Source organism: Temnothorax longispinosus, chromosome 4 (assembly GCF_030848805.1).
Source record: "Temnothorax longispinosus isolate EJ_2023e chromosome 4, Tlon_JGU_v1, whole genome shotgun sequence".
NCBI classification, from domain to species: domain Eukaryota; kingdom Metazoa; phylum Arthropoda; class Insecta; order Hymenoptera; family Formicidae; genus Temnothorax; species Temnothorax longispinosus.
In genome coordinates, this window is record NC_092361.1 from 11,396,675 (window position 1) to 11,410,322 (window position 13,648).

The window sequence follows — 13,648 nt, forward strand, 5'->3', positions numbered from 1 at the left end:
AGGATCGCTGCAAATAGGGTCTGGGGTTTAGGAGAAAGATTATGTAAAGATGATTTTAGTAGGAGATGGACGCTTTTTAAATACCTAGTGAAAAGTGTGATGGAATACGGAGCAGAGATATGGGAGTGGAGTGAAAAAAAGGAGTTGGAAAAAGTCATGTTAGATTATGTAAGATGGATATTTAGACTAGATTTTTGCACACCGAGGTATGTAATACTAAGGGAACTAGGATTAGAGAAACTTAAAATCTGTTGGGGTATAAGAGCCATGAGGTTCGAGAAAAGAAGCAGAGGGAAAAAAGATGGAAGTTTAGTAAAGGCATGTTGGGATGAAAAGGACACAAAGGATAAAAAGAAAAAGGATTTATATAATTTGGAACGGGAAAGGTTTTATAATAGCAATGGTTGGAGCTCTGAAGTAATAAAAGAATTAAATAATGAAGGTAAAAATACTGAAGGCTTAGTAAGAATAAGGGAACAGGATATTCAAGGGCAAATAATAAACAGTAAAATAGTAGAAGCAAGGTATAATACAAGGTACAAAGATATAGAGGTGACAAACAAAACGCCGAGTTATTTATTAAAAGCGAACTTGGATAAAGTGAAAACAGGAGATGAGATTAGAGCGATAGTAAAATTAAGGTGCGGTAATTTTGAGGACGCAAATAAATACTGGCTTGACGAAGATGATACGAAGTGTAGATTCTGCAAGTCAGGTAGGGACAATTTAGAGCATTATATAAGCGAGTGCAACATCACAAGTATGTGGTTTGAGAATTTAGGTAGGAATAACGGGGAACGATTAGAGAATATATGCGATGACAAATTTAAAATGGAAAAAGGAAAGGTGCTAAATAGATTATGGAAAAGGAGAGAGGAATGCTACAAAAAAGATAACGATTGTAAATAATGTAAATCATAATGTATTGCGGCTTGTTTGTAAAGAAGAATGTGTTTGATGCGTGGATGGATGTGTGAGTTAAGTGGAATTGTAAACCAAGTCCTTTCTTGGCGTATAGCTGAAATAAAGACATATATATATGTTCTGAAGAAGGCCAAGTATGGCTCGAAACGTCAACTAACTCGATTGTATATTATAATTATTATAAATATATTTTTAACATCCATTAATGCTCGAAATTGGCCATTGTTAATTACTCAACTTAAAGAAACTATTTTATGAAACTCATGTTTGCAAAGCACTTCTGGATCCGACTCTTCAAAGTGTTAGGGTGCCATTACATGGAGCGCGGAAATGCGGAAACGCGGAAGCGCGGAACAGAATAGTAACTCGATTCCGCGTTTCCGCGACTTGAGACCGCACGTTTGAACGGAAAAGCGGAATCCGCTATTATCGTGTATGTATGTACCCTGGCTTGCATAAGATACTTCATAATAACCATCAACATGATGTTTGGATCTATAATATATTATACTGCCACTTTTATAAAATAATAAAGTAATCGAAGTATGTAAAAGCTTTCCTTTTCAATGTGATTAGACAGCTCCGAAATTTGATGGAGTATACTGTATCCGCGTTGACAACGGATTTTAACGCGTTCGTTCCGCGAGCTTGTTTCTCCTTATATTACATGGAGCACAATTTGCGCGGAAAAGCGGAACAGTATAGTGACAAATAGACATTTGTATTCATTTCTTAAAATTGTGTTTACTTAATTCATTGCAATTTTTATTAATATGCTTATCTTTTCAGCTTATCTATTAAATACAAGCATTTTAATCAATAAATACCGTTAAAAATTAATATTTTATAATTCTCCGTTTTACTTTTCCGCTCAAAATGTGCTCCATGATCGCGAAGGGTGCATGCAGTCCCATTAAGCACGGATCGGAATGACGGATCGGATTCTGCTAGGAAATTCTAGTGAATTCTTGATCCCGCTATTCCTTCCGATCGGAACGCGTATATTTCCTCAATTCTGGACGGATCGGGCGGGTGTTTCTGCCCGCGCAAGGTTTAAAACGCCGTTGTATTGGAAAAATATCATCTCCGAATTGTTCCAATTCACGTGGTGTGCGTGCTGTGCATTTTAAAAGGATTTCGTACGTTATAACAACAAGCTAAAATTCTACAAGATGAGTACCAACAATCATGAAAAAGGGCCGGTAATAATAATTTTAAATATAGGTTATATGATTATAGTTTTGTTTGTTTACCAAAGAAAACCTGAAATTGACACCTCTATTGACAAAATCTGTGGACATGTCGACAAACCACATGGTAGTAATACTTTTTTTATATTATTGAACGCATATATGTGGATTTTTTTCACAATGTGGTTTTACCACATTGTTTTCATATGGTTTTCACCGCATGATTTTCAGCACATAGATATTTTCAATACGAACAACATATCAAATATTATGCGATTCATGTAGTTACATGTGTTTATATTTGCAGGCTGTAAAATGCGGTTACTGTGGGCAGATAATGTACGGATCCTGTGCGGAGATTCAAGCCCATAAGTGCTTCAAAAGCTATATATGATGAAAGTATTCATGTCCTCGTTGTCGACGAGAAGGGGCGTGCTACAATGAGTAATTTTATTTGCAAGCAAATATCTTTCAACATTTGTTTGCAAAAATTAAATATATTTAATAAGTATATAATTTATGTCTAAACAGGATTGAAGGAAGTAGGAGAAAGTACGCAGAGAGACGCACTACCATCAGAGAGTAGCAATGAGTCTACTTCATACTCGGCAGACATCATGGACGAGATGCTCATCGATGCCGTAGAGCAGAGACCAGGGCACGTATTATGGACTTGTTCGGAATGGATTCCGATCGGAATTATTCCGTTTTCCCTAGAAAAGACAATAGAAATCTAGGAAATAACTGAACAATTCCGATCGGAATCCATTCCAAACAAGTCCATAATAGGTCCCCAGGTCTATGGAATCAAAAGTTGCCAGTTCAAAAGCGAAGCTCCTGTGTACGAGGAGAATTGTGGGATGAAGTCTTTAATAATCTTGGTAATATATATAATCATTTTACTTTGTTTTATGTACTCATAAATGTATATTTAATCTGCACTCGCAAATGGGCTAATGTACGTTTGTATTCGTGTAAGCGAGCTGTAGCGGGATTCTATAACTCCGACAGTTTTAGTATTATATATGCGCAGGTATTATATATGTTAAAAAGCTGCGCAATAATATCGAAACTCGTTAAAGATTTACAGAATTCCGCCTCTGAATTCGTAATTTAAACTAGGGATTTTCAGGTTTTAAAGATGTAGCGTGGATGAAATCTCGATGGACATACGCTGAGGGACTGCTATTCAAAAGCTCGTAAAAAAATGAAAGGTTACGTACGCAGGGGATCGGGTGCGGAAGCGGGACATCCGCAGAAAAGTACATTCCGCTTCTATTCAAGGATGCAATTTCTAGACGAGGCTGGACAAGAAACCCCGTACGTAATAACTTGTCTTATATGGAGGGGTAAAAGCTATATAGTGGTGTAAGTTAAAATTTTTTAAATATTGACTTGTATGCATAGATGCAATTTATATATTGCACAGATTGCATCTAGGTACACAAATCAATATTTTAAAAATTTTATTTACACTACTTGCACTATGGCTTTTACCCCTCCATATATAGGCTTTAATATATAAAAAAGTACACTTTTTTACATATCTTTGCTGTTCAATTTTAGTACAACAAGCTCTCTACCACAGAACATATGTCGTGATGAAGATAATGCACAGATCCTGAACGATTTGGAATTCGAGGAATGTAATGTGTATTCTCCAATAACTTGTAGCACGCCAGACAATCCTGAAAGAGCAGGAAGTTCGGCTAATTGTAGACCACGAAAAAAAAAAGTGAGCTAATTTTGAATAATTGATAATCGACACACGTCTCATAGATTTTCATAATTAATTGATACATCTTCATATTATAATTGTGTTACTTTTTTCATGGACAATCAGCTTTGTTTAACAATGTATGAAAATGTAGGAAAATTCATTACTTTGAATGCATTAAATGGAATTTTTTGTGTTACAGGAAGACAGCAGCACGATCCCGATGTGCAGGCACTGCATAACAACATATTGCAGCAGTTACTTCGCGAAAATGCGCCGAAGAAGGATGCAGTGGACAATTTCCTGGAGCAGTTGGGAGATATCCTGCGTAGATTGAGTTATCTTCGAAGAAGGCAAATGCAAGTAGAGCTGCTGCGTCTCGTTCACAGGGCAGAAGACGAAGAATTAGCGGAGGCTGAACATCAAAGGCGATTTTTTCGTATTATTATTCTATTATATTTTGTACTATTATCATTACCTTTTTATCTTTCTACCAATACATTATACATTACATAATAAATAAATAAAACATTTATTTCTATTTCAATAAAACCTGATGAGTAGTTCATATTGGGGTCTAAAAAAATGAATGTTTTGTTGTTACCATTACATATATGTGTATGTAAAGTTCAAAACATTGAGATGTACGATCTTGTATTTATTTATAATTCTTAGAAAAAAAAGTAGAGTTTCTGTCTTATAATAATGAGTTAATCGCAAAATTTCGCAGCAACTAATCCGACGCATTTTCGCGACAATCAACGGGCGTTTTTCCATGAGGGATCACTTTTTACATAATACATAATACATGATAGAAATTTAATACTCATTGTTTAGAGCTTTTCTCCATTGCTAATCAAGTAGGTTCGAAGTTTCAAAATACGTAGCAAAAGAGTCTCTAATTCGTATAGCCTCAACGTTCCTTCGCGCACTGCAATTACGTACATTTTCAATTCCGGTCGACGTTACATTTCGATCATTGCCACTTAAAACAGAATAAGTTCTTTCCGTTGGCTCCAATTGAAGTTCGTGTTTCATTAGAAAATTATGTACAGCCGTTGCAGCTTGAACGGCTAATTTAGCCGTTGAAATATGAGCGATAATTGGCCGACGAAAAATTCGCCATCTTGCCGCTAGTATCCCAAATGAACATTCTACAGTTCTTCGCGCCCGACTTAATCTATAATTAAAGATTTTCTTCGTAACAGTTAAGTTCCTATTTCGAGAGTATGGCCGCATCATATAAGATGTTAGCGGAAATGCTTCGTCTCCTACTAGGACGTATGGAAATTTGAATCCGCTATTATCCAAATGCCTGTCCGGGGGCAGTTGAAGTGATTTCGTATACAATAGGCGAGCAAGGTCACTGCTAGCAAATATACCCGCATCGCTACGCCTTCCTTCCGCTCCAATGCCCACGATGCTGAAGCAACAATTTGCATCACTCACAGCAAGTAGATTGATGCTGTGGTTACCTTTGTAATTATAGCAGGACGAGCGCCACTATTCGGTGGTGCCTACAATTAACAAGAATACAATAATGTCAGATTTATTAAAAAATGTATGAAAAATGGTTGTATCAGATACGTACCTGAATGATAATGTGCTTCCCATCTATAGATCCAATGCAGTTTGGAAATTGACAGATTTTCTGAAATTCGTCAGCAACCTGTTGCCAATTGTCAGCGGTGGGTTGCAGAAAAACTTTATCTTTCAAGACCTCCCACAATGCAGTGCAAGTCTCCCTTACGATTTTGGATGCTGTATTGCATGCAATACGAAATTCGTATGTATTTGACCGGAAATGAATGTCCGGGAAAGAATCTACCATATGAAATCGTTTGTATTTCGTATGAAGACTTTTGAAGTGCAATTGAAAAATTATTTTATAGTGAAATAAATAAATATACAGACTAATAAGCCTGTAATTATAAACGATAGTTGCTAATTAAGTTTGTGACTCATAATTCCGTCTTGCAGAGGACCTCCGTAACGAGATCAAAGATGTACCAGCTGTGCAGGGTGAAGAGGTTATCTCAAACGCCCTGCCACAGCCCAATTGAGCGACTCAAATGTCATTACCGCTGAGAAGTACTTCTTGCCATTTGAATCAGTATGTCAGAGCTAGTCACTACGGATTGTGGTGACACAGCACTGGACTGCCTGCAGAAGTTAATCGCATATAGCCATCTCACTGGCAATGTGTCTGATTCAACGGAGACTAACAAGCTGCTGATTGTGCGCATTGTCGAGACAATCTGCGGTTGCTTCACCGGTCCACAGATCAATGAGGGTGTGCAGCTGCAGATTATTAAAGCTCTGCTGACTGTAATGACAAGCCAGCATGTGGAGGTACACGAGAGTAAGGTACTGTTATTATAAAACAATTCGTACTGTTTACAACGTTTACTTGGCGTCGCGCAACCTGGTGAATCAAACAACAGCCCGTGCGACTCTCACGCAGATGATCAACGTGATCTTCGTGCGAATGGAGACTCAGGCGGAGGAAGAGATCGTGAGACTTGATGGGGAACATCAGCAGGAGGGTTCTGTTATAGCAAACGGCGAAACTGAAGCCGAGGTTAGTCCAAAGAATGCTCCTAGTAATGATAACATTGATTCTCAAACAATTGTCAAGAGTATATTCTTGATGATGTGGTAAAATCCGTGGTGCCATTGGAAGAGGAAGTCAGTTTGGAGAACGGCAGTCCGGAGGACAACGGTGACGAGGCAGCCGCTGAGAATGACAACATGATAACTGCAAAATTCACCCATATGCTGCAAAATGATGCAGTCCTGGTGTTTCGCGCTCTCTGCAAGCTCTCTATGAAACCGCTGCCGGACGACACTCCCGATCCAATATCACACGAGCTCCGTTCCAAAATCTTGTCGCTTCAGTTACTTCTGGGAATCTTGCAGAATGCCGGTCCAATATTGCGCTCTAACGAGATGTTTGTTATCGCCATTAAACAGTACTTGTGTGTCGCGCTGTCGAAGAATGGCGTGTCTTTGGTGCCGGAAGTGTTCGAGCTGTCGTTAGCGCTGTTCCTGGCGCTGCTCGCCCGTTTCAAGATGCACCTCAAGATGCAGATTGAGGTGTTCTTCAAGGAGATCTTTATGAACATCCTCGAGACCCGTAGCAGCTCTTTTGAGCACAAGTGGATGGTCATACATGCGCTTACGAGGATCTGTGCGGATGCCCAGAGCGTCGTCGACATCTACGTTAACTACGATTGCGATCTCTCAGCAGCGAATCTCTTCGAGAAGCTCGTCAATGATCTCTCTAAGATTGCTCAAGGTCGTCAAGCTCTGGAGCTAGGTGCATCGCCAAATCAGGTGCGTTATAAGAAAGAGGATGACAGGATAGATGTATTATTTGGAACAGAGAATGTTCTTCGAAACAGGCAATATAAAGTTTTGTTTGTAATATTAGTGTCTTGATCTTTCAGGAGAAATCCATGCGCATCCGTGGTCTCGAGTGCCTCGTGTCTATTCTGAAATGCATGGTGGAGTGGAGTCGGGATCTTTACGTGAATCCCAGCGTGCCAGCGGATCAGCAACCATTGTCACATCCACCGGATACGACGCCGGAGATCCCGCTACCGCGTTACGGCAGCGCTGGCAGCCTCTCGTCGGCCAACTCCAGTCTCCAGTCTGACTGGCAACAAGGAGGTGCCGGACTCGCCGGAGCAGTATGAAGTACAGAAACAACAAAAGGAGGTATGGGAGGCCGGTATCGAGATCTTTAGTCGGAAGCCCGGCAAGGGTGTGCAGTACTTGCTGGAGCAAGGACTGCTCGGTACTTCGCCGGAGGACGTGGCCAGGTGGCTGCACCTGGACGAGCGGCTCGACAAGACCGCTATTAGAGACTTTCTAGGCGACCATAATCATAACCAGGTGACGAGGAGAAAACAATTGAAATTAATAGACTATACTAATTATAGACATAAATAGCGACCATGGTTGATCAACTCTAAATCATGTTATGATTATTGCGCGATAATTATGTTAATTAATTAAGATAATGACTAATTTTGTTATACCGTTTGCACAGGTAATGTACCATTACATCGATCAGATGAACTTTGCCGAACGCAATCTAGTAACCGCACTCAAGTATTTCCTGGAGGGCTTTCGGCTGCCCGGCGAGGCACAGAAGATCGACCGACTAATCGAAAAGTTTGCCAGTCGCTATTGCGAGTGTAACCCTAACAACGGCCTCTTCACGAGCGCGGATACAGCCTACGTTCTCGGCTTCTCAATTATAATGCTGTCCACCGATTTGCGCTCGCCGCAGGTTAAGAACAAAATAACCAAAGAACGATACATTAAGTACGTATAGCAATTTTTAAAGTTAATTATAATTAAAAAATTATGTTTTACATACATATAATTATTAATATTGAGAAAATTTTATTGTATTTAAGTTTATCTTTGTTAGTATATTTTTATTAATTTTTTTTTATTATATTTTATTATTATTAATATTATGTAATAATTAACAATAGGATCTACGATGAAATCGCTGGCAACAAGATTAAGATGAAGTCGAACCCTAATAATAGCCGGCTCGCCGGCAAACAGCTGATATCTAGTGAAAAGAAACGACGATTGTTATGGAACATGGAAATGGAAGTAATTTCTACGGCGGCGAAGAATTTGATGGAATCTGTCAGTCATGTTCAGGCATCATTCACTACGGCGAAGCATCTGGAACACATGCAGCCGATGTTCAAAATGGTCTGGACGCCATTCCTCGCGGCGTTCGGCGTCGGACTTCAATACTGCGACGATCCAGAGATCGCGTCGCTCTGCTTGGACGGTATCAGGTGAGAAGAAATCGGAGAAACGAAGGAAAATAGATTTATACGGCTGTGCCTTTCGTGCTTTATATTATTTATATGTTATATATTTTAGATGTGCCATTCGTATCGCCTGCATCTTTCATATGAGTCTCGAGCGCGATGCCTATGTACAAGCTTTGGCAAGATTCACCTTGTTGACGGCTAATTCACCAATTACGGAAATGAAGGTGAAGAACATCGATACCATCAAGACTCTCATCACAGTAGCTCATCACACCGATGGCAACTATCTAGGCAGGTCGTGGCTCGATGTCGTCAAATGCATCTCCCAGTTAGAATTGGCGCAGCTAATAGGTACTGGAGTACGGCCACAATTGCTGGGCTCACCATTAAAACCGCACTTTCCCTCGCCATTGGCGAATTTCGGTAATCTCGCACACTCTGCCAGTTCGCACCAGACCAACAATCTCAACTTGAGCTCGTTGGACCCCAGCGTGAAGGAGTCCATCGGTGAAATTAAAATTCCATAGATACACACGTTTAGAAATCGGTGTACAATCAATATATGAAGATGTAATGTGTGATACTAATAGAGAGCATACAGTACGTGCCGTATGTGAGAGCTTTCAACCAGCAGAAGATGCTGAATTCAAGGTGATAGCTCACATGATGCCGGATTTACTAAATGTCGATTAATTTACCAAATAATTACTACGTTTACGCGTTATTATGTAACATTAGCAAAGACTGAATCAGATTATACGTAAAGTGTGGCTTTATCTTTATTTGTAACTCTATTGTACAATTTCACAGGACATCGAAAAAAAAGAAACGTTTAAATATTCTTTATGTTACACGTGCATGGAAAGTGGCCTATTACGCACGCTACACGCGCGTGATAGGCCACTTTCCACGCACTTGCAACATAAAATAGGGTATGCAAGCCGTGCTGGAAGATGAAAATTCACGGGTGCGGAGTTGACGCACGAGCCGAAGGCGAGTGCGGTCACCGCACCCGGGAATTTTCATCTTCCAGCACTTGTTGCACAAATAACTAATAATTTATGTGTAAACAATAAAGAACTTATAGAGATTGATAACCATTTAGCAGGATAAACTGTGTTGGCGTACTCTTTCTACATGCGTACCTTCCCCAAGAGCCGAGACTCGAACCAGATCCGTGAAAAATATCGCCACTTTCGTTGAGTTTTTGTACAGTTTTACTCTAGGAATATCGCGAGAGAAAGAAAGATTTTTATCTGAATCGATCGACATAAAGAGAGAGCATATAGTAAAGAAGCTAGCTTTCGAGAATTTAAACGCATAATACTTTGTTATACTATGAGCGAATTAGTTTACGTCACTCTGTCAAGCTTTAATATTAAATTACTAATAATATATCGATATCGGTAGTATAATAATAATACATTTAAAAGCGCTCAATTTAAAAGTAGGTCCTCTGCAAGATGGAATTATATGAGTCACAAACTTAATTAGCAACTATCGCTTATAATTACAGGCTTATTGGTCTGTATATTTATTTATTTCACTATAAAATAATGTTTAAAACGTTTATATTAATTCTGATTGCAGACGGACCTTCGGGAACACTAGCGCCTTCTTCTTTTAACATGAATAACTAAAAATCTATATTTCGGCTAATTACCGAGTTTATAAATATTATTTAATTAAAATTATCTGGATGACTCACAAACTTTTTAATCACACTTCATAACTCTTCATACGAAATACAAACGATTCCGTATAAAAACTTTTATTAATTTATCTATTTCGGCTAAATGCATGGTGTAAAAATAATTAATTAATTACAATTAAACGAATGATTCACAAACCTTTTCAATTGCACTTCAAAAGTCTTCATACGAAATACAAACGATTTCATATGGTAGATTCTTTCCCGGACATTCATTTCCGGTCAAATACATACGAATCAATACGAAATGCATACGAATGAGATGCTAAACTGTCACCAGATGCTAACCAGCGCAAAGTCAGCTGCAATCTTGTACGAGCTAAAATTGGGATTCGACAAACTTCTTCTTTCTGAATCCGTGGTCCAACTAACGTTAGCAGTTCTTCAAATACTTCCGGAGTCAATCTGAAGTAATTGAAGAACTTTTCACGATCAGTTATTTGCATCTCAACGACTAAAATGTCACTTGCACCTTGTAAATGCCTCATTTCGTGCGTAAACATTGGTCGTACCCAGAATTTCCGTTTCTTTCTCATATTTTCCAGCTTTTGCAATAAAACGATGTAACCTAAATATAGCTTTCGCACTCTGTTGAACACCGGTACAGCATGCCAAGTTGGTAAATTGTTCGCCGTTCGCAGTATTTTTAACATAACTAATAAGACTGTTTTTTCATCCATCGTTATGTGTTTCAAAATGTTATTTTCACAAGCCACGTTAAAGTTTTTCTTCTTTTTCAATCTAGCCTTTTCAACGAGTAGTGCCTCCAGCAAGCCAAAATCCAGATATGGAACGCTGTCTAGATGTATATAAAATAGATGTAGAAATGAAAAGATTGTCCAAACAATACAACTTCGCTAAAAACACGTATATAGTTAAAATAACAAACCAGAGAGCACGTGCGCACTCCAACGTAAGTTAAAACTGTCTAATATTACAAAGTATTGTTTACGTTTTTTCGACATTTTCTCTCTCAACTCAATCACGCATGTCCGTTCCATTCCGTAAAAAGTTTCTCTACCAGTCCCATGTAGCAAAAACGGAACGGAATCTGGTTACAAAATATATTTTACTCCTACAATTCAGTATTTCAGAGTACTCACAACAATGTTATCGGCAAGATAATTGCACAAATAATGTATGTTTATTGCTTCAGTCGCATCAAAATAACAAAATATCGACGAATAAGGCACATTTACCTGCGACCGAAGCGACGTTCCGATCCGTTTTTGCTACATGGGACTGGTAGAGAAAACTGTTACGGAACGGAACTGGAACGGACCGCTCAATTTTAGTCAATTCTAGTGAGAAATCCGATCCGTCATTCCGATCCGTGCTTAATGGGACTGCACCCTAATACAAGGCATTCAAAACAGACGGAACGGATCGACGGAAATCTAGTAAATTTTGTCTTCCGCGTTTCCGCGTTTCCGCGTTTCCGCGCTCCATGTAATGGCACCCTTAGAGGTGTTGCTGAATATCTCGCAGACAAGCAGCAAGCTCCTGAGGAATTTTTAATATATATGATCCACAAAATGGTTCCCTTGAATATTAGAAATGAGCAGGTTAGATTATTTTTATATTTTATTTATTAACATTAAGCGACGTTTTAGATTAGATCATATTTTAACAAATATTTTTATTCTAGTAAAACTTATTGTCCAGTTGAGTGACATTGTTTTTATATAAAATGAGAAATATAAATAAATATATTTTTTAATAATATATCCATATTTGGTTCCATTTGGATTATATATATGCTATATAAAATTAATTTATACTTTTAATACAATAAAAAAAATTAGTGTATATGAATTTTGTCCATTAAGCTATATATAACTTTTATTACAGTTTTTATAAACTATATATCTAAGCAATACCTAGTCTAGGTAATTTATAGTATCTAGATTTACAAAATCTAGGCTTAATATTGTAATTAAAGCTATTATAATTAATATTGTAGTTTTCGTTATGCTCGTATTTACGGTGTCAATCTCAATGTTACTGCGCTACTCGCATCACCAGATCTTTGTCTTTATCGTTGATCTCATACAAATGCTATTGTAATAATAATATTGTAATTAATATTGTGATTTAACAGCTTCTATATTAATCACCAAATATAAGATTATTATTTTTATGATATATATAATAAGTTAGATTCTCACGTTTAGTTTTACTTTTTCATAATATGGCATCTAATAAAAGAAGCAGATTATTTTAATAAGTCGTGTGAGCTTCTTGGAGTTAAAAAATTACGACTGGAGTTGGCTGCGAAACATACAAGTATTATTTCTCCTGAAGATCCTATTCTTGTCGAAGTTAAAAAGTATTTACATATGTCAGAATCTATTATCGAAGATCCTCTACAATGGTAAAATAAAATGAAGTTGTCACTGCCGAATTTGTACAAATTGGTATGCTGCATTTATGCCATACCGATTACAAGTTCCTCATCTGAACACGCATTTTCTTCTGCAGGTTTGCTTATCACAGCAAAACGTTCTTCGTTAAAATAATCAAAATCTAATAAAATATTATTTATTCTCGATAATTAATTCAAATTAATAAAAGATATGTATTTAAAGTCAATAAAATAAGTTTTACATTAAGTATAAGTTATATTATTCATATTATTTATACAACTTAATATGTGAAGAAATGTTTAATAAGTAAGAGAGAAAAAAGTCTGATATCTGATTGTTATACCAGTGAATTACATTTTATTTTTGTTACGTATGGATGATCAGGAATAACATTTTAAGATAAATTTTCTTTTCTTTTATGAAAGAAAAGATATTAGTAATGCTAATAAAGTGATCGTATTTTGAAAACAAGTGCTGAGTATTTATTGTTTGCTATTTTTGTTCATATTATTTATGAAAAGTTAAAATTGAACTTTATTTTAAGTCAGGAGGATTTAAAAAAATGTATTAACGCCGCCGTTCGCCGTCGCCGCCGATAAATTATCACTCGCCAATTCCGCCGCCGCTGAAAGAGAAAATTATCGGCGAACTTTGCCGCCGCCAAACTATTTTGGTTCAAACGCCGCAATTCACTACCATTCACTATTGCGCGCCGCTGTTCATAGAGCGCCGCTGTTCTATAAACGCTAACGCTATTAATGCACTACCTCGGAAGGAAGAGCGTTGGTAGCGAGCAGTTATGACGTATAATACTACCAGTAATGACGTCACGACAGCGTTTGGTAGCGCTATCATAGAGCTCTGCGAACAGCCAGTAGCGCTTGGTAGCGCTAGGTAGCGCTAATAGACCTCATAGAAGTTAGCCGGACAAT

The 13,648-nt window shown here is 37.8% G+C and overlaps 1 protein-coding gene and 2 pseudogenes across 2 annotated transcripts; 2 read left to right on the forward strand and 1 right to left on the reverse strand.

The window, feature by feature from the left end:
- Window positions 1-1,821: 1,821 nt before the first annotated feature.
- Window positions 1,822-4,399, forward strand: LOC139811182 (uncharacterized). 2 transcript variants are annotated; one of them, XR_011731568.1, is made up of 7 exons: window positions 1,822-2,241; window positions 2,422-2,558; window positions 2,646-2,772; window positions 2,904-2,995; window positions 3,247-3,434; window positions 3,681-3,849; window positions 4,034-4,399. XR_011731568.1 is itself a non-coding variant. In XM_071775303.1 (7 exons), exons 5-7 carry the CDS (start codon window positions 3,322-3,324, stop codon window positions 4,166-4,168), a joined length of 417 nt encoding a protein of 138 aa, XP_071631404.1. In that variant the 5' UTR covers window positions 1,931-2,126; window positions 2,422-2,558; window positions 2,646-2,772; window positions 2,904-2,995; window positions 3,247-3,321; the 3' UTR covers window positions 4,169-4,399. The 2 variants fall into 2 exon arrangements, 1 of the variants encoding a protein (XP_071631404.1); XM_071775303.1 differs by having other exon boundaries at window positions 1,931-2,126.
- A 148-nt stretch (window positions 4,400-4,547) lies between these two features.
- LOC139811181 (putative nuclease HARBI1) lies at window positions 4,548-5,851 on the reverse strand (annotated as a pseudogene).
- On the forward strand, window positions 5,808-9,753 carry LOC139812110 (brefeldin A-inhibited guanine nucleotide-exchange protein 1-like; annotated as a pseudogene).
- The last annotated feature ends 3,895 nt before the right edge of the window (window positions 9,754-13,648 follow it).

Bases quoted from the DNA above. Each gene is read 5' to 3' on its own strand.
- LOC139811182 (XM_071775303.1), top strand. From the start codon at position 3,322: ATGAAAGGTTACGTACGCAGGGGATCGGGTGCGGAAGCGGGACATCCG. The intron at 3,435-3,680 runs GTACGTAATAAC...GTTCAATTTTAG, and splicing joins GAGGCTGGACAAGAAACCCC to TACAACAAGCTCTCTACCAC. The intron at 3,850-4,033 runs GTGAGCTAATTT...TTTGTGTTACAG, and splicing joins GTAGACCACGAAAAAAAAAA to GAAGACAGCAGCACGATCCC.